Here is a 19,536-nt window from a genome sequence, read left to right on the forward strand (position 1 = left end):
TTAAGCCAAAATCAAGCCACAGACTTTTAACATCTCATACAGCACCAGTTCTGCCCTGGTCTTGCATCAGAGAGACAGCAAGCATGGGCTGCACTTCTTAGCCTTGGACAGACAAAGAGTACACCCTCATCTCCTTATTGAGCAGTTTTTTGCATATCATTACATGTAAGGGGATCATCTGCAGCAGAGATGCCACACAACAGATTGACTGGGACACTCAGAGATCATGGAACCATTTGAAGTTGAAACACCTCTCAAAACTTCTCTCCAAGTTCCAAGCTCTCCTGTTTCCTCCAAGCAAGTATCACCTTCTGCACACAAGCCTGAGCTACAGTTCTGCCTTTAGCTTTTAACCTGTCTTGCTCTACTTGTTTCCTCCTCTTCTCCAGTGCCTTTCACATTCTTGAAGGATGAGATGTCATTTTCTATTAGAAAACCAATCTAATTCAAGTCCCTGGTCCTGAGGCCTGGCCATACATCTGAGGATAACTTAAATAAGTGGTTTCATCCATAGGTGTTTTATAACATTTTTATGCCTCCTTACCAACACCTTCCTCCTTCAAGAACCCAGAAAAAATTCTTTCAGTGTTTACTTCCAGGACACACAAGATATTATCTGCATTCAGGTCTGCATCAGAAGGATCTTGTTCTTGCCTCCTTCTGCTCCTCAGGCAGAGATGTCCCCTCATTTTCCACAGGTCTTGAGAGAACATGAGGAGTTTGGCATTTAGTAAAGACCCTTGGAACACAAAAGACCCAGAGCTGCTTGCAACATCACAGGCTCCATTCTCCATGTGCAACTACAGCAAAAAATTACAGACTCAGCTTTGTTAAAGAGGAGGTACCAGATAATTTCATGCATGTTTTGACACCAAGAAGACTAAAGTAGTGCTTACACATGCTCTGGAGTAGGGATGCTCTCCTAATCACTGCTTTACTTCTGTGAAAACTCACACCAAAATAATTTATTCTCTAAAAAATGGTATAGAAGAGATAAAATGCTTTTAAAGTAGATGGAATTATGATAGTGATGGCAAAATTAGTTTAGCCCTCAACTAATATATTTCATGACATTGAAAAGGCTTTTGTTCACCTCATGTTTGCTTTTCATGTTGTACACTTGGCTATGTGCATAGAGCTTGGCTGTACACTAATAAAAGAATTGTAATCAAATCACAGGCTGCCAGAGACAAACCTTTGCTTTCAAAAGTGAACATAAAAAATACAGTACAGAGTTTGACTCAGAAAGCAAAGGCTATCACTTTCCTTCTTTTCAAAGTGAAATTTCTAGGGAAAAAAGTATAAAAAGAGGAGAAAACTACTAATGTTTAATGAAACATTTGAGAACATATGAAAACAGAATACCTAATGTGTCCTGAGGCAATAAACCTCAGATCTATGAGTAATATTTTTATCTTTGACGTGTCCAAGTATATTTAACACGTAAGCTGCTCAAATGTACAACTATAACTAGTTTCCTAGTTTTATGAATTATATACCAGCAGATTCATGTGGAAAGACTGGAACATTTTAAAAGGCCAAATGATCTTCATCCTGAGATGAGGAGGAAACTGTCCACCACTCTAGCTTTCATCTGGAACATATTTATTCATCATACTTCCTTAAAGCAGACATCTGTGGTAAATCTTATGTTATCCCAATATTATTAATGCAGAATTTTACCTCAATATGGATTACAAATGCTGCGATGGAGGTACTGATGTACCTGTGAAGCTTACCAGCCCTGCTAAGAGCATCACCTTTCAATCCAATTTCAATAAACAGGGCTTTAGCTGAAGACTGATGCCTTCATCCTTCCCTTCTAAACCTAAGAATAACTCAGCAATATTCATTGCCTTTTATGCACTGCCCAGTGAATGAACAGCAGTTAAGGCAGATGCACATGTAATATGCTTCTCCTATTAGATGAAATGAGTGGCACCATTCCTATCTCTTTAAAAAAACACAGCAGTCCCTCTCAGCCCTTTGGGAGAGTGGTTGTTGATCTTAAATTTCAGTTCTTTAAACTAAAATAAATCAATATTATAAGCTATTATTATATATTATATTATAATATATTATATGCTACATAAAATATCATTATATATTCTAAATAACGATAAGTTAATTATAAATTTAATTTTGATCTTTAATGTTTTAAACTAAAAACAGTTCATAAGATGCCTAGCTTGAAGATGGGCAGGATAGGGGAGCTCTATGCTGCTTACTGACAAACTCCAGGTGGTCTCACTGCTTGTGTACTGGATGTTTGAACTCCATTTCCAAGCACCTAAACCTCTTAAAATATAAAAATCTTAGTAATTTTATAACAAAATACAGCAAGACTTTGAAATACATGCGGTGAGTATAATATGGTTCCTTCATTTAGAAATAAACACCACCTCAACACTCAGTCTGTGTTTTTCCACATAATCTTTTCTTCCTCATGTCATTGGTGACAAACAAGTGGTGCTGCTGGTGGGGTGCACAGCCAAGGCACCCAGCTCCATGTGCAGCTGTGGGTGCAGGGTGCCAAGCAGACTTGCAAGTTGGCAGGTTATGTGGGAGTCCTCACAGAGGCATCATCATTATTTCTGTCTCAATTAATTATTCTGGATGTCCTGGAAAAATCAGCTGCCTGGGAAACCATTCAGGGTGCTCCTTCATCATCAATACAGACTACCAAAAATATTTGCATGCACATACAACCATGCATCTGTGAGGGCATTGGCACCGAGGCAGAACACAGGCCTTGATAATCTCAGCCCTTAATGATCAGCCCTAGACAACACCTCTGTCCTGGTTTGGGCCAGGATAAAGGTGATTTTCTGTCTTGTACTTTTGCTTTCAGCTGAGTCTCCTGTAAGTAGTTGCACTTGCTGAAATTAACAGCAAGTTTCTCAGACAGTGTGTGCTTCTAGGACTGATAACACTTGATGTTTATAGTTACTGCTAGAGACTGGTGTGCAGAGCCAAGGACACTACTCAGCTCCGAGGAAAACAAAGAGGTCCCACCTGCAGCCCTCCTTTGGGGAGGAACGGACAAGACAGATGTCAGAACTGACCAAACAGAGTATTCCATCCCATATACGTCATCCTCAGTATAAATTTGAGGGATCACGAGGGCCAAGCCAGATTTCCTGCTTCCAGCTTCTGGCTGCCTGCCCTTCCTGCCTTTCCTGCTTCCCTTCCTTCACCCCGGCATCCTGGAAGGATCCCGTCCGTTTGTCTGCCTGTGGTCCTGATCCGTGCCAGCCCATATCTGTGTGTTCCTGCCTCCAGTTCCCAACTGCTGCCGACTCCAGGAGTCCAGCCTGGACTTTCCCAGAGCTGCCCTGCAGCCTCGGTGGTGACGTGAGAGCTATTGGGGGAAAGGGGGGAGGAATGTGGTATCCCTTTTCTTGTATATTTGTATATATTTAGTAATTTTTCCTATTTATCATTACTGTTTCATTAAAGTTGTGTAGTTTAGTTTCCAACCCATAAGTCTCTCTCCCTTATTCTCTCTCCTTTCTTTATCAGGGAGGAGAGAGAGAGATTAATAGAGAGTGTCTGTTACTCGGTTTAATTGTCGGGCCAGTGTTAAACCGTGACAACCTCCTACATCTCCTGATTAGCTAAGGATGAGAAATTTGCCCAAACTGGATAATGCTGTGAACCTAGATGAAACCCACCTCTTATTACTGCAAGTGAGCAGAAAAAGGAGGGATTCAGCAGAAAGTGAGATGCCTACTCAAGGATGTGCATGGCTTCGTGAGCATGGCTGGGTGGTGAGTTGAAGTAGGTATCAAACTTGGGCAAGACAGTGAAGCCTTGAAGTGATGAAAGCTTTTGTTTCTAACCAAGTGATGGCCTAGTGAGGTTTTTCATGGGTATACCCAAAAGACTTTATTTTGCTACCTTCTTGAGCACTTCTTGTTTTATATCTCAGACTTACAAAGAATTAATTTCCCCTTTAAGGCTGGCTGAACTGCTAATTGGGCTGCAATTTTCGACTTTCTCAGACTGACCCAGTGATCTCATTTCAGATCAACTCAAGCACTGTAGATGTGAGGATTCTACCAAAGATGTGTATGCTCCCAGGTTAACATCTTACTTACCATTGGTCTTCATCGACCAGAGGGAGAATATGGGAGCAAAGTCATTATAGAGAGTGAGATGTGAATGTATGGGAAGGGTGGATGAAGAGGGTTCTTACAGAGCTCTGATTTTCAAGGCAGTGCAGGGCACAACAGCCAGATCTCAAATACCAGGAGTCCCTTAGCCCAACTCAAGGCTGTGTGATGATTCTGCTCTGTCCTCCAGCCCTTTGCAAACACTCTCAAGTCTTTCATCCTGCACATCAAAAGGACTCCTAGAAGAGACAGATGCAAATAATCTGAACATGAATCCTACCATATCAGGGACTTTGCATCAAGCAGTGGCGGCTGTGGGTGGAGAGAAATCTTCTTTGATTTTGTTGGGCATGAAGGTGCCCCCCCAAGATGTGCTAAGAGAAGGTGTCTCCCCCTCTTTCTGCTGATGAAGAATGGGCTTGTGGCTTGTTAAAGCTTTTGCATCAGACATGGCAATAGCATTATTTTAAAATTGCTCAGAAGTAAGCATGGACTGAGAGGGAAAGGGCAACAGTGAGCCAAAAATCCAAACAGATAAAATAACCTCACATGCAATCTGATGAAAAAGGTTTCTATAGCATCCACCAGCAACTCTGTCACTCTCTCTCTTAGGACACGTTTTTGAATTTCAGCACAAATAGCCCTTCTTTGGGTAGGTAGCTACTTTAGTAAAACTTCTGTGCAACAAATGATCCCCATAAATCCATTTTGCTTTTTTTTTTTTTTTTTTTTTTTTTAATCTTTCCAGCTCAGTGATTTGGCAGGAAGAAACCTACTTAATCCTACTTAATGAACTTGTCTCAAACATGAGTTTAGAACTTGAGAGTTAAAAAAAATGAATGTAGTATAAGACTCAAAACTGGAAAACAGCCAAGCCATAGGAAGATATTTTACTTCAGGTGATTACTGAAGCAGCACAGAAAATCGTTCTTGCTGTTTTCTCCTTTTCTCTACAATTTTTTTTTTCTGCGTTATTTATTTATTTATTTTTCTTAGATCTCCCACTGATTTTATCCTTGGGCAATCTCTTTTAGTTCACTTCACTCTTAGCACGCCATACACAATGCTGCATCCAAGACTAATTTCATGGATGTTCATTCCAGAAATGCCAACTATCTTTCACAGATCGTTGCACAGGGTTTTGTATAGGGATTAACGATTCAAGATGAAGTTTCCTAATAATTGTGTAGGAAGCAAAAAGCAGAAAAGTCTTAAGCAAAAATTTCAGAGAACTTCAAAGACTTCTGGAGATGGGAACTTCTGCTACAGATATGTGGTGAAGGAGACACATTGAGATGCAACAAGTGCAGATAACCAAGATGGTGTTGGTATGGATTTGTGTTTAACATAACTACTAAAACACAGTAGTTCTAATAATGTTAAAATTCAATTAAATTTTGTTGAAACTACACCTTTTATCCTGCTTGTTTATCTATTTTTTTAAATGTGCTGTTACTCTGGAAAATATTAATATATATTCAGATAAATATTAATATTAATGCTCAATGATAATATAGCCATAAAGATTATCTAGTTTCTGAAACAGAGTAAAAAAGAGGATGATTCACAAAGGTTTGATCCCAAGTTAAGAATGTATTTCAATTAAGTGCAGATTGTAGCAACCAGGAGCAGCATGAATCCCTTTCTGCTGTTGTGAACACCGGGAAGCTGAGGAGGATGGGTAGAAGGATCCAAGTACAAAATAAGCCTAATCCTCCCTGTAGAAGGTTTGGAAGTAGTGGGGAGAGGCCAGGCTACCCAACCTCCTGCCCAGGAACTGAGGGTTGCTCTTGCATCAGTCACAGGAATGAAAAAAAGGAGAAAGAAGAGGAAGTGGAGCAGCCATGCATCCATAGCTTTCCCATATATCCAAGAAGTGCTGCTGTGTATTCCCATGGCAGGGAACCCAGGTCATCCCCTCCTCCTGGGCACTCATTCCAGCCTCCTCCACCTCCTCCACCACCACCTGTGGCAGGAAGTGACCAGTGCCCAAAGCAATGAGGAGATCCTGGTGGCAGGATCAGATGGATACTCAGGTGTGGAAAACAGGCTAAGGGCTTGGCATTCATGATCCATCTACAAAATGTAATAAGACCAAAGCCAGTCTTTGAATGGTCTCTGAGGAAAGATTGTCCTTCCTACAGAAAAGCTTTATAAAAGGTGTGTTAGGTTTAGATTAAAGGTCAGCTTTTTTATTTTGTCTGTTGATGAAGTAAGTTTAAAACTTCCCTTTAATCCTCACAGGTCATTGTGGAGTATCTCTCAAATAAGCCTGGATAACTAAAGCCTTAGAGAGACAGCTCCAGACTCAGAAGGTTCAGTTTGAATCAAATCAACTGATTTATAAATATATTTGTAATCTAATAAGTATTCAGGAGACAAACAGGTTCTCTGCATCAGAACAAAGTGATGTCAGCAGTTCTCTTCCCAGAGAGAACTCGGTTAATCTGAAGCATCTGCTCCTTGGCTGCTCTGAGTCTTTGGCACTGGGAGAAGAGTTCAAATTGCATTTTTTTCTGGTCAGGCTCAGACCAGTGACATTCACAATCAACCTCAGCTTCTGGAAATATTTTGTGTCACATTTTGTGGTTTCCCCTTGATGATTCTGTTGGTGACAGTAAATGTGGAAAAAAATGGGTTCATGGTTAAAAGAGACAGGCACTGTCTCTGTGGTACAATGACCATTCCATATTTTCTGTGAAAATGTGTTGCTAGAATGTCATCCACTGTTGGCTTTTCAAACAAAAATGAGTGAATTTTGCACCTTCCATGTTTCTTGTGAAAACTCTTTGGACAGTTATGGTAAGGCATCTCCAAGTAGCTGCAAACCAAGACCTTCTCACTTTTGTTTTGAAGGTTTTCATTCTAGAAATGCCACAGAGACTTTGGTAGATGCTTAGCCCTTGGGATCAGTAGAAGAGCAGGCATCTCTGGGTCATCAGGCAGCCACCCTCTCTCCCTCTCCTTGCCAGTTTGCCCCCAGGTTTTGCAAACAGAGGAACACAAACATTCTGCACAGCTTTGCTTCTTTCTCTCTGAGACCTCCAAATGGTTGAGAGGAAATGCTTTTTCTCCTCCATTTCTCCTGCATTTGTTGCTCCAGCAGCTGCTTGCCTGTAGAGCTGCTAGGTTGGGAGCATAGCCTTGACTGCAGCATTTACATTATATATTTACATTCAGTGTCTTAACACCTCAAAATTATTTGGATTTTCTCTGGTCTGACATCCCACCTGTACGTCTTACTGACTGTGTACAAAAATGGGCCTCAGATCAGGGTTAAAGAAGCTGACTCGAGGCAAGATGCAAGTGGTACTTGGAGATCAGTGATGGAAGTGTGAAAGATGACAAGGGTCAGAAGAGCCAGTAAACCCATTAACTTTTCTTTTCAAGATGGGAACCAAAGGCCAGCATTGCATTTCCAGCTTTTACCAGATGACTGAATAAGTGTGGGATCAGCCTTTCTTCTGCCTGTACCTGCCCAGGAAAGGGCATTCCTGTGGCATGCAGTTCTCTGCTGCCCTTCTTGCCTGCCTGTGAGCACAATATAATTTAACCTATAATGCCTGGCTCCTTGAGTAGAAAATTAATCTCTCACTCTTTATGGATGGAGGGGAGGATAGGAAGGGTAGATATGCATAATTAGTGCATATGTTTCTCATGCATTAATATGTACAAGTATATACTCTGAAAATGTAAACTTTCATTAAAGCAAAAATTAAAGATGAAAAACTTTTGGTGTAAAACTTAAAATACAAGCTAGTAATTCACTAACCTGGCCATCCTTAATTAGAAAATCAGGATGCTGTTGTTAGTTCTGTTATTTTTTTTCAAAGGCCACCTGGATGTTTTCCAATAAATAATCTTACAGTGTCAAGATCAATCACTGTGTTACAAAGACTCATTGTTTGTGATCAAAATCATTCTATTTCCCCTGGAGACACATACCTATGAAAAATTTAAGAGGTCATCAGTCATTGTCTCTTCTGTGTTTATAAAGTTTTACCTTTGGATAAGAACATTTCTAGTATTCTTGTCATGGAAGAAATCAGATCTGAGGCCTGGTATATTTACAGACAGGATCACCATGCCTAGGTAGACAGCATCTCATCCCTTATTTTTTTAAGTTATATAAAATAAATGTTCTGGAGCCATGTTATTTGTAGATCCCTTGCAAAAGGATGAAGCAGGATCTAAATATACCTGAGAACTGGGCTCTAGTTTTAAACATATAGCATATAAATATTGCATAAGGCCACTGAAGAACAATTCCAGATAAATTTTGTTTCATGTCAAGTGTTCTGAAACTATGTATACTCAAACAATTTAGATTTTCTTCTGCACAAAATCTTACACAGTCATATATAATTTGCTATTTTCCTATAGCACATTAGTTGTTTGTTGATGGCATAAGAATTACTTGATAACCGAGTGGAAGCCAATGTGTGTTATCATTAAACTATTGGATGCTTTACTGGAAACCAACACATCATCATAAAATTCAAATAAACATTGCACAAGGATCATCACACAGGATGTACCACATTAAGCCCACTGAAAAAAGCAATTCTCTGAGGTATATTTCATAGGCAATTACTTCCCAAATAGTTTTCCATTACTGTTGAGAATCTAACCACAACAAGCATCTTTATTGCTGTTCCTGAGGATTTCCTAAGGAAATGTCTGGATAGGAACTCAAAAATGCCTGCTTCTGTCACTTTCACAGGAAAAATCAACCCGTAGTTGCATTACCTTGGGTCTATTGATCTCTTGTTTCATGTCCAAAACTCTTCACAATATTTGTTAGAAATCTCATGGTCTAAGTGTGATGGGAAGGTGGGATCTGAGCCCTGAGCATGGATATTCAACACACATTGTACTTGCACATTCTCTCACATACTTATTCATGAGGTAACTCACAGATATTAAGCTACTAGAGTATGTCTAAGGCAGAGACACTTTCTTGCAAAGGTGAGGTTTGGGGTTTTGTTTTTGCACAAAGGACATTTTACCTTGCTCCAATGCCTCCCTAGGGCAGGGACTGGGCAGCACAAAGGCAGGAGCTTCAGCTGCTTCCAGGTCAAGATGTACCTCTTGCTTCCTTATTTGAACCTTCTACCTCCTCTCCACATGAAAAACTGAATTCAGAAAGTCTTCCTAGGAAAGAGTTTTGCTCATTAGCCATGTAATCTGCTCACTTCCTGAAAAGTTCATAGTATATACTCTGGATACTTCAGATCAAAGACAGACTAAGCAGTCATTTTATTTTACAAACTGAGAAAGAGAAAAGTGAGCTTGACCTATTAGTCATTTTTTCACTCCCACCCAAACTATTAGATAAGTCTGAGATAAAGTATTTCAATTCATTAAAATTTCTGAAGAGTAAAAAGGAGTGCTTTTTAACTTTCCATCTCTTAGTCTCAGAAAAAGAAAATCCCCGTAATTTCATAGGTCAAGATATTATTACATCCATTTTGATAAAATGCTGAATTACAGCACATGTAGGACTTTGCAGTTCAGATTTATCATACTTATTGTGGACTCCTGGAAGACAGAAATTGACTTCACAGGGAGCTGGAGTTCTTGAGATTTTTGTAAAACATGAGCTTCAGCAACACTCATAGGATTGAAAAGGCTGGTTTGATATAGCTGGCCTTTTGTTCTGTTGTTGTTACAGTAAATAGAAACAGCATAATAATAAAATTAAAAAAAACCAAAAAAACCCCCAACCCAACACGAAAATAATTTTTCTTAAAGGGTCTCAAAGTTCACACATCAAAGGGAATGCTACAAAGCTGCAGCATGAAAATCTGATGGTTTGGGTTCTCAGAGCTGCCTAACAATGTAATTTGTGCCAGTTTGTTGAGAGGCAGGATGAGGAGATTCACACCACCCACACTAGAGGTCTCAAAAGAGGTGCCCATAGCGTATGCTTGGGCTGCACGAAGTCACCCACCAGGCTCCTCCAAACTAACCTTTCTCTCAGACAGCCACCCTCTCAAGTACCCTGTGTTGACTTCACAGAGACCCTCAGACCATTGAGTGACAATCTTGGCTATTTATGTGCAAATTCTCATACACAGAGAATAGAAATGTTCAGGAGTCAGGAAGAGGCTTATGCCTAGCTGTGCTTTGGGGCATATTTTGGGTCCTGAAATGCAATTCAGGTTAACAGGGAGGCCTGGTATTAATCTGCCTTCATTTAGCAACCAAGGTGCCAGGTCCCTCTTGGAGCCACAGTTAAAAGCCAATGAATGGTCTCTGGAGAGGAGCTTTACCACTTTCTCCAAGGTCAGCATAGAGGTAGCACCCTGGAGCAAGCAAAGGGGTTGTACCAGGGAGCTGATCCCAGCTTCCAAGCACTCCCTTCTTTCTCAGAAGAAACTCTGTGCAGAGTGTCTGGTTCAGGAGGCTGTACCATCCATCCACTATGCCAGCACAGGTGCTGAGGGACCACCAAGGTTAACTGAGAAGCTTTGTGTATAAATGGCGTTTGACAAACAAGATTTGTGAAATGGAAGGTAACCTAAGCAGTTACCTGATGTGAATGCCAGCAGCAACACAAAGCAGCCATAGGGGAAGGATGAAGGTAGAGGTGTGCTGCTGCAGACTGGCTCACCCCCAGTGAAGCCATTTGCCCCATCAGAGCATCCAGCCCGGCCGTGCCTGCCTGCTACCTTGCACTGGCATCTCCTCTGCAGGCACACACCAGCCCGGCTCTCCAGACGCTGCACCCACCGGGCGAGGCTCCCCTCGATTTCCTGCATCCCCTGCTCCTGGTCCTGCCACGCTCCCCTGGCTGGCCGGGGCTGTCCCGGCAGCGGCACGGAGGCAGGGTAGAGCTGGGGAGGGCAGGAGACCCCCGGGGGAAGGTAGAACTGGGGAGAGCAGGAGCTCCCCAGGTAAACCTGGAGAGGGAGGAGGCGGCTCCGCTCCCCTGCCCGTCCGTGCTCGTTCCCCGCGTCTCGGTGTGCCCCGGCCCCCCGACCCCTGCCCGCTGCTCTCCCCCCCGGCGGTGCCGCTCTCTGCGGACAGCAGCCCTGCCTTCGGTGCGGGGAAGAAGCCAAAAGAGGCATCCGCACCCTTGCATCCTCGCCCTATACCCACACCCGTCGCCGCGGCGCTCCTTAGATCCGGGGCGGGCCGGCCCGGCCCCGGGAGAGCAGAAGGGCAGTGGCGGGTGGAGGGCGGGGGGGCGGGAGGAGCAGCCCCGCACTCCCCATCCCCGGGAACCTCCGGGGAGCTTCGGGGGAGCGGGGGGCGGGGGCTACTCGCCAGGGCGGGGGCTGTCACGGGGCTGGGACGATAAAACCGGGGGGTAATTGCATTTAGGCAAATGAGAAGACTGCCTCGGCCCTCCCCGTCTCCAGGTATATAAAGTAGGGAGCGGTGCCGCGGACGGCCAATGCTCACGGAGAGCAGCGCCCGCCCTCCCTGCTGCAGGTGGTGCGTGTGCCTACGGGAGTCTGTCTGTCTGTCTGTCTGTCCGTCCGTCCGTCCGTCTGTCTGTCTGTCTGTGTATGTGTACCTATATGCGTGAGGATGAGCGTGCCTATATGTTTGTGAGGCTGTGTGCGTGCTTCTGTGTGTCCGCCTGTATGTGTGTGCAGGGGCGAATGTGTGTACGTGTGTGCATCCAGGGCGGGTGCCTGGACACGCTTGTATGTCCGCACGTGTGTGGCTCTCTCTGTGCGAGGCTGTTTTTGTGCCCATCGGGATGTGTGAAGGGATGTGCGTGTGCCTCCAGACACGCGCGTCCCTGTGCGTGTGGAGAGCTGTGTCTCTACCTAGGTGCATGCCCCTAAGGTGTGTAGCTGTCCCTGTGAGTTCCTAACTAACTGTGTATGCACCTGGAGATGTGAGTGAGGTGGATCTCGTCGGGTGTGCATTTGTGGGAAGGTCTGAAGATTAAGATGTATACATTTACGTGTGAGGGTGTGTTTATGTGTAACTCCGTATGTATGCGCGTGGAGGGACACCTCTGGACGCGTGTGTCCAGCCGTGTGCTGGTGGATACCCTATGTGTGGGGCGTCTGTGTACCCAGAGGTGCAGGTAGCAGTCGGTCGGGGGTTGCGGGTGTGTAACTAGGGGTGTCTGTATGAGCGGGGAGCTGTGCGTCCAGGTGTGCAGGGAGCGTGTGTGTGTTTGTGCAGGGCTGTGTGTGCGCACCCTCCAGGCACCGTGCCCGCGGCTGCTCCCGGTGCCGGTGCTTCACTCTCTGCCCCCCGCAGGACGTCGAGGCGGCGATGAGACTCCCGCTGGCTTTCGCCGTGCTCCTCCTGGCCTCGGCGCAGGCTCTCGCTGAAGAGATGGGCGCCAACGACGACCTCAGCTACTGGTCCGACTGGTCCGACGGCGACCAGGTGAAGGTGAGAGCCGGGGGTGCGCGCTTCGGGAGGCTGTCGGGCTCTGCCCCTCGGGGGCTCCGCGCCCGCGGTGTTCTGAGCTGAGCGCCGGCGCTGTCGCCCCGCAGGAGGAGCTGCCGCTGCCCCTGGAGCACTTCCTGCAGAGGATGGCCCGGAGACCCCGGCCCCAGCAGTTCTTCGGCCTCATGGGCAAGCGGGATGCCGGTGAGCGGGGCGGGGGGTTCGGTCCATCCCATTCCTCCCTGCATGCTTCCTCTCCAAGTGCCGCTCCAAACTTTACAGTGCGTGTCACTCGGTTTTAATGCATTAAATCTTCCTCGAAAGTTGCAATGTGAGTTGTTTGGGGGTTGTTTTTTTTTTCAAGTTTAATATCGGATAAACTAAGCGACTGTAAAAGAGGGGCTTCACATCGAAATGCTAAGTACACACCAATTTCAACCCGTGAATACCAGTAAGGAGTATCACAATAATTTGTGGCTCAGCATGTGTGTCACTGAATCATCCAAGTGTGGAAACTGGTTGTGTTTACAATTGTTGCTGTCTTTTCTGTGTGTTTACTGGCCCGATAATTGATCTAAGAAATTGCAGCTAAACAGATCTAAATTGTGTGAGTGTAGCTAAAGCAAGTTTTTGTAGTCTTTTCAAAGAGAAATGCAGTTGTAAATTTTCGTCTTAATTTCTCATAAGTGGAATGTGAGTAGGGTAGTTTCTGTATTTGGTCCTTCAAAGCATTGCAGTAGCCCCATTTGCATATGCCAATCCTTTTGCAACCACTCTTTCACCTTTTTTTTTCTCTTTCCTCTTTCAATCAGGATATGGCCAGATCTCTCACAAAAGTAAGTTTAAAAATAAAAATATTTTAAGCCATTATTAGAAGATACTCAGATAGGAAATAGAATATTTGAGGGGACCAGTTATCAAGTGTCTGGGTTCAGCTAAGGACCAGTGATGGAGAAATGTTGTGTTTAGGGGTTGAAACCGTGCTGGTGAGACTGTGAGCCTGTACCTCATCTGAGCTGCCACAAGATTTAGGATTTCAGTCCACATTAATGTGTGGATGTTGCAGCTCTCTCTTATTTCCCATGGGGGTGATTCTGTAAGCCTTTTCACAGGCAAAGCTTGCTTACTGCCAGACCCAGAGAGGAGCAATTAGGATGGCAAAAGCTGGAAAATTAGAACAGTAAATTCCCAAATCACCGAGAATTATTCCAAGGGAATCATCACACATGAGATACTATATGTATGCTCTCAGGGTTGTTTGGGTGGGAATCAGACCCCTGCTCATACCAGGGACTGATTGATACTTTGCTGCCATATAAACAAGCATAATTTGCCCCATTAATAAGTGTGCCTTGCTTTGCTTCTGTGTAGCATGAAGCACAAGATGGTATCAGCAGTGTGGTACCTTGTTCTGAGCAGTGATACTTTTATTCTCTGAATTTATCTGAAGATGACTAGACAGGAGCTGGAAGACTTTTAATAAGTAAAAATTAGCTTGTGTTCTGTGAGATCTCCTGTGTCCACAGGGGTCAATAATTGTCCCAGTGTTCCATTAGCAACAAGATTTTATCACTAGGATTATGTATGGGAAGACCAATTGAAGAGCTGGATACAAAGCTCATGCCAAATAATTTTCTCACTAAAGTAAAAAACAAGAGCTTTCTGAAATTGCTTCAGCTTGAATTAATACCTGTGAGTTCTGAGGATCATTCATTTTGCTTTGTAAATGAATTAGCCAATTCTTTCCAAAGGGGAATTTCTAAGTTTGCCTCAAAAGTAAGCTTAGATGAAGAAGAATGCCTTATTTTTGTTCCTTATCTGAAACTATAGCCACGACTATATTTGATACATTCTGCAGGCCAAAACTGGGAGTAAGTTATCCTCTACACATCCAGGGCCTTGAGGAGTACTAATGGGACAGGAAGGTAATATCTGAACTTATAAATACTGCCAAAATAGAGCCAGACTGTCTAGCTCAGACGTGTCCAGACAGAGTCCCATTGGCTTCCTCTCCTGTAAAGGCTCTGCATGACCTGCAAGGAAGATTTTTCTTCCATATTACAAAGGACACCAACTGGCAGAAGAGGTGCATCACACAGATGTAGTGCAATTGTTCAGATCAATGGGAATTGTACTGGGAGAGGAATAATAATATTATTGCTCATGGTTTTTTCATTATACTTTTAAAAACCACAAAACAAAACAGAAAGCCTATCTGAATTAATGAGATGTCCACTAACTGGGCTGTGCTTGGTCTAACCTGCTTAGTCTGATGAGTCAGACTGATGTCCATTTGTTCTCCATTGCCTGAGAGTGGTGTGAACAGTCTGTGAGATGAGCAGTTTTGGAGTCTTATTTTCCTCTCTTGTGAGAATGTGTTATAATATAAGTCTGCCTATTTAAAAGTTATTAAAACACCCCCAAATATATATTTTTTTTTTCAGGGCATAAAACAGACTCCTTTGTTGGACTTATGGGCAAAAGATCTTTAAATTCTGGTATGTATGCAACTAAATGTGGTACTTGTTAATATACAGTTTGCTCATTCTGTTGCCTTTTTGTTGTCCCCCGTTGGATGGAAGTCTTTATGTAGTGTAGACCCAGAGTTCTCTGACAGAAGATCAGAATTTTCTTTGTTAACTGAGATATTCAGGGCCCACTTCATTAGATTGGGGCTGGTCTGAGCTGCAGGCAAGGTCAGGTAGAAGTCCTCAGGGTACATTCCTTCCTGCCCTGTCCTCCCCAGCTGCATGTTCTGACAGTCCCCAAAGTGCTAATACAGGAAAAAAAAGAAAACAAAACAACCAAATTTTACTCACACACCAAGAAAAAATCAGACTGAATACGTAAAGCTCATTGAAACTTGTGATCCAAATCCAGATCTCCCCAGGTAAAGGGATATCCTCATTGTCTCTGGAGGTTGTTATTCCTCAAACTTTGGACAGAAGGTGGCAGTGCAGAGAACAGCCCTTAACACCACCTCATTCTGCAGGTCAATTTGTTAAACATTCCTAGCCTCTTCCAGCTTTTCATTTTACCTAAAAAAAAAAAAATCCCCAAACCAAACAACCCACCAAAAAAAAACCAAAAACCAGCAACGATCACTTAAACTTTGAGTTGATACTGTGAATTTGTCTTACTGTCCCAAAGCATCTGTATAGGGCAGAATCATCCTCCCTCATGTGCACAACCCCCCTACAGTGGGTAACTGCAGGCTCCCAATAACTCATTTTTCTTCACTATAGGGCTGTACTGAGGAAATCCTTCTTGTGAACCATAAAGTGTCAGCTAAATCCCCAGACTAGGAACTAAAAAAAAAAAACAACCCAAAAACAAAACAAAAAAACCCCAAAATCCAAAAACCAGAACCTAATATGTACTTCACATCTCTGAAATAGTTCTCACTGTTTTGTTAAATGGAGAAGAAAAGTTATATTACTAGCTGACACCTTTCTATTATGTGAATACCCGCTGTGATCTATATTCTGCAATTATGGTTGTCAGTAACTTTTATTTTCAATTAAGCCCTGTTCAGACTTGTGATATTGCTCTCTGCATCACTTTGCAAATTGCTATGTATCATGAATAATTTTGTACAGTTTTATCCATGGTGGCAATAGCTATTAAATGCATAATACCTGTAAATATATCTGTTATTATGGAAGCAAATAGCCTGGAAGTAACACGTTGGCTTTGTTTCCATTGGGATTACATTTACATTAATATGAGAATGTAAAACATAGCAAATATTTTAAAAAGGCAAAAAATACATTGTCCTAATTTCAACATTGCTTATATAGTTCAGATACAGTTGTGTGGTATCTGTAACAAAGGGAAATAATGAAGTGTTACCCTGTCAGGCTATCTAATACCTGCCCAACAGATAAAACTAGAACTGACTGCTTCTCTGCCCAGTTCACTGAGAGGAAAACAGTGAGAATTTGCTTCTGCTCCTCTGGAGGAGAGGATAGGTCCTAAGGACCATATACTCAAAGCAAGTTTGGGAATATGTGCTAGGACTGTTCTTACTTCTCTATAATGAAAGACATTCAACTAGGCAGGACCTTTTCTTGGTGCCCTGTTTTTTCTTCTGTAGAAAGCCTCTGAGCCCCCCTGGCAATGTGCAGGGGTTCACACTGAATACCAGAATGCTGGGGTCTCAGTCCCCCTCTTTGGTACCACTGGGGTGTGATGCTGCCTGTGTCCCCAGTGACTGTGCAGTCTGTTGGATGAACACTTCAGGCAGAAGCAAGGAAACAGCCACCCCTCCAGTAAGGGTGCTATTAACAATTCCCATTAAGAAAGCAACCTCGACTCTTTTTGTATTTATCCTGGTGAAAACTGAGGTCTTGATGAATTTAAAGCTGTCACTGACCCAACATGCCAGCTCCCTGCAGGATGCAGTGTGGAATCCCCCCAGGCTGGCTGCTCATAGGATTGTCAGGAGTGCAGACCCTCTGTGGCAGCAATCCTCTCCTCTGGGTGGAAGCAGGGTCACCCTATGGTCAGGCTCTGCCCAAGAAGGGCTCTCTGAGTTTTCATCTCATTTTAAAAGAGCAAGAAGAGAGCTACTGCTATTAAATGCTAATTTTATGTATTTATTTATTTATTAGCAGACTGTTTTAGGCTGTGGTTGGTTCACAGGGTAGTCTGAGGTTTGCTGCAGATTTTTAGTAAAAGGTATCACTGTGTGCAGGGCTTGGGGACAGGGATAGTTTAAACTTGGCACGGAGCTCACTCTGCAGGACAGAGATGCAAAAAGCTTCTACCCACAAATCGATCCGACTGCTCAGACCCCATCAGTTAGATAAAAGATAAAATGGAAGATAAAAAAGGCTTTGAGTTAATGGTGCTTCAAGCAGTTCAATAGATGAGAGGCAGAAAGCACTGCTCAGGCCTTCAGCTTCCTGGGGGATAGTGTAGTCTGCGGGCTAAAACCAAATGAAAACAGCTCAGGGCTGTGTCAGGATCCCTCATCTTGGGTGCAAATGCTGTGATGGGGTCCGGCAGTGACCCAGCAGGGTGCAGGTCTCTGATGTTTCCCTGCATTTGCTGGGATTTACACCAGGCTGATCCATGTGCTTCATTGGGCTTTCTGTTTTGTTTTGTTTTGTTTTGTTTTTTGCAGAATCCTCGGAAAGGAGCACAGCACAGAATTACGAGCGGCGGCGTAAATGAGACATTCCTGTGCATTATTTATTGAACTTCATTCGTTCCAATGGCCAATGCAGTGTAATATAAACTAATCACTGTATGGAATAATTATTTATTTAATAATAACTGATGGGAGTTTGGTTTTTTTGGGTTTGGTTTTTTTTTTTGTGGCTTTTTATTGTTGTTTTGGTTTGGAGGGTTATTTTTTTGAGTTGTACATTCAATAAAATTATTATTTTTCATATTGTGGCAGTGATACATCTTGTGTAGGTGCATTGTGGTTCTGAAAGGACCAGCAACCCTCTTGACATTTCACAACAAAGCACATTGTTTGATATGATCTGTAAAGTTATATTCACTGCAAAAAGAGTGGATATAATATTTCTTTTGTTCATCGAAAGTGAACCTATCAGCTTCACAGCTAGTGCAGAACAGAGCTGATGTACAGTTTAGTGCCTCACTTTGTTTTCATGATTTATAATGTACTGTAATTTCAGTATCAAAAAATATATTTGTATCATTGCAGCATGTTTTATGTTTTGTGACTACGCATCTATATATTTTAAAGAGGGTGGGTGGGCAAGGTTTGAATGTGAATTCGAGGTCTTCATTTCACAGTCTGGAATTTTGTGATAGTAACATTTTAAATAAAAAATACTCTGGGGGTTTTGCAACATACTTTATTTGGTGATACTCATGGTGTTATTTCCCAAGTCGGTCTGGAGTGAGACTGCGATTCAAATGACAGTGGCCTGAAACTGGAAAGAAATATCAAACAGATGTATTCCTTTTTCTAGAGGGTTTGGTGAATGCTTTGGGGAATTTGCTACTGGAGTCAGGCGTTCCCAGAGGATTGGGCTGGGTCATACAAGGTACCATCTGTCCTAAGCCTGACAAAAATTAAGAAGCTTGTTGACTAGAATGAAAAGGGCCTGATGTAGCCCCTAGCTCTAAGTGGAATAATTTGCTGTGGAATTCATCCTGTACTGCAGGCTTATTATTTGAAAGCCAAGCTTTTAATAAATCCTAGCTCTCACATTCACTGTAAAAGCACCTGTTGGCTTGAATCCATGCAGTATAAGAGAAAAAAAAATGTGACTATAATTATCTTTTTAATTAAAGTGTCTGGTTGTTATATTTCCAGGACAGTCCCAAAATGATACATACATCTCTTCAGATGCCAAGGCATCTGGAGATCTATATTCTTTCCACCAGCTACAAGCTGCAGTTCTCTGTTTGATGCTACCAGAGCAGCCTTCATCACAGATGAACCAGCAGCGAAAACAGCCAATGCCTACAAAGCAGATTTCAAAATAAGTAATACTGAGTGATTAACTGGTTGCTGTTTTCCACTTCAGAAGTGAATTTGGCAACCTCCATTTTCAAGTTCCCTTGGGGCATCCCCACAACTGCACACACTAAGAGCAGGAGGGTGTAAGACCTTCCTCCTACTAAGTTAGGAGCAGGACCTAAGCCTGCCTGATCTTCCAGAAGAGCCAACTTCCAACGAAGTAGGAGGCAGCTCTAGCAAGGTGGGGAGCTGCAGGGGAGGAAAACTGTGGCAGACTGTTGACAGGCAGCACACACATGTGAGACACAGGTTTTTTTCAGCTCTCTGCCAACTCTTCATTTTTTCCAGGACTGATTTTCAGACTAATAAACTTCTCTATCAGCTCCCACTGAGCTCAGTGAGGGAGGGAGGACGACTGCTGGGCTAATGACATGGCAGAGGGACTGCAGAAATGTGTGTTGAATAATGCTCAGCAAAGGGTAAAAAGAAAGAAAATGCTCTAAAATGCTGTCCCCTGAGCCTGGAGGCTCATGGTGTTCCCAGAGCTCCATGTGTGCTGAATTGTGAAACAATGAGAGGAAAGGAAAAAACCCACTGCTTGCTCCCTGCAGC

At 43.1% G+C, this 19,536-nt stretch overlaps 1 protein-coding gene across 3 annotated transcripts; it reads left to right on the top strand.

Annotated features, from left to right (window-relative positions):
- Positions 1-11,423: 11,423 nt before the first annotated feature.
- On the top strand, positions 11,424-18,158 carry TAC1 (tachykinin precursor 1). Of its 3 annotated transcripts, none has more exons than XM_071735285.1 (6): positions 11,424-11,482; positions 12,345-12,482; positions 12,587-12,683; positions 13,292-13,315; positions 14,924-14,977; positions 17,608-18,158. In XM_071735285.1, the coding sequence occupies exons 2-6, from the start codon at positions 12,360-12,362 to the stop codon at positions 17,655-17,657; spliced, it is 348 nt and encodes a 115-aa protein (XP_071591386.1). In that variant the 5' UTR covers positions 11,424-11,482; positions 12,345-12,359; the 3' UTR covers positions 17,658-18,158. The 3 variants fall into 3 exon arrangements, with proteins under 3 accessions (XP_071591386.1, XP_071591385.1, XP_071591388.1); XM_071735284.1 differs by having other exon boundaries at positions 11,471-11,558; XM_071735287.1 differs by lacking the exon at positions 13,292-13,315 and having other exon boundaries at positions 11,471-11,558.
- The last annotated feature ends 1,378 nt before the right edge of the window (positions 18,159-19,536 follow it).

The sequence above is a fragment of the Heliangelus exortis genome, chromosome 2 (assembly GCF_036169615.1).
Source record: "Heliangelus exortis chromosome 2, bHelExo1.hap1, whole genome shotgun sequence".
NCBI classification, from domain to species: domain Eukaryota; kingdom Metazoa; phylum Chordata; class Aves; order Apodiformes; family Trochilidae; genus Heliangelus; species Heliangelus exortis.

Excerpts from the sequence above, each read along its gene's own strand:
- TAC1 (XM_071735285.1), top strand. The coding sequence starts at position 12,360 with ATGAGACTCCCGCTGGCTTTCGCCGTGCTCCTCCTGGCCTCGGCGCAG. Across the intron at positions 12,483-12,586 it reads CCGACGGCGACCAGGTGAAG|GAGGAGCTGCCGCTGCCCCT; the intron begins GTGAGAGCCGGG and ends GTCGCCCCGCAG. Across the intron at positions 14,978-17,607 it reads CAAAAGATCTTTAAATTCTG|AATCCTCGGAAAGGAGCACA; the intron begins GTATGTATGCAA and ends TGTTTTTTGCAG.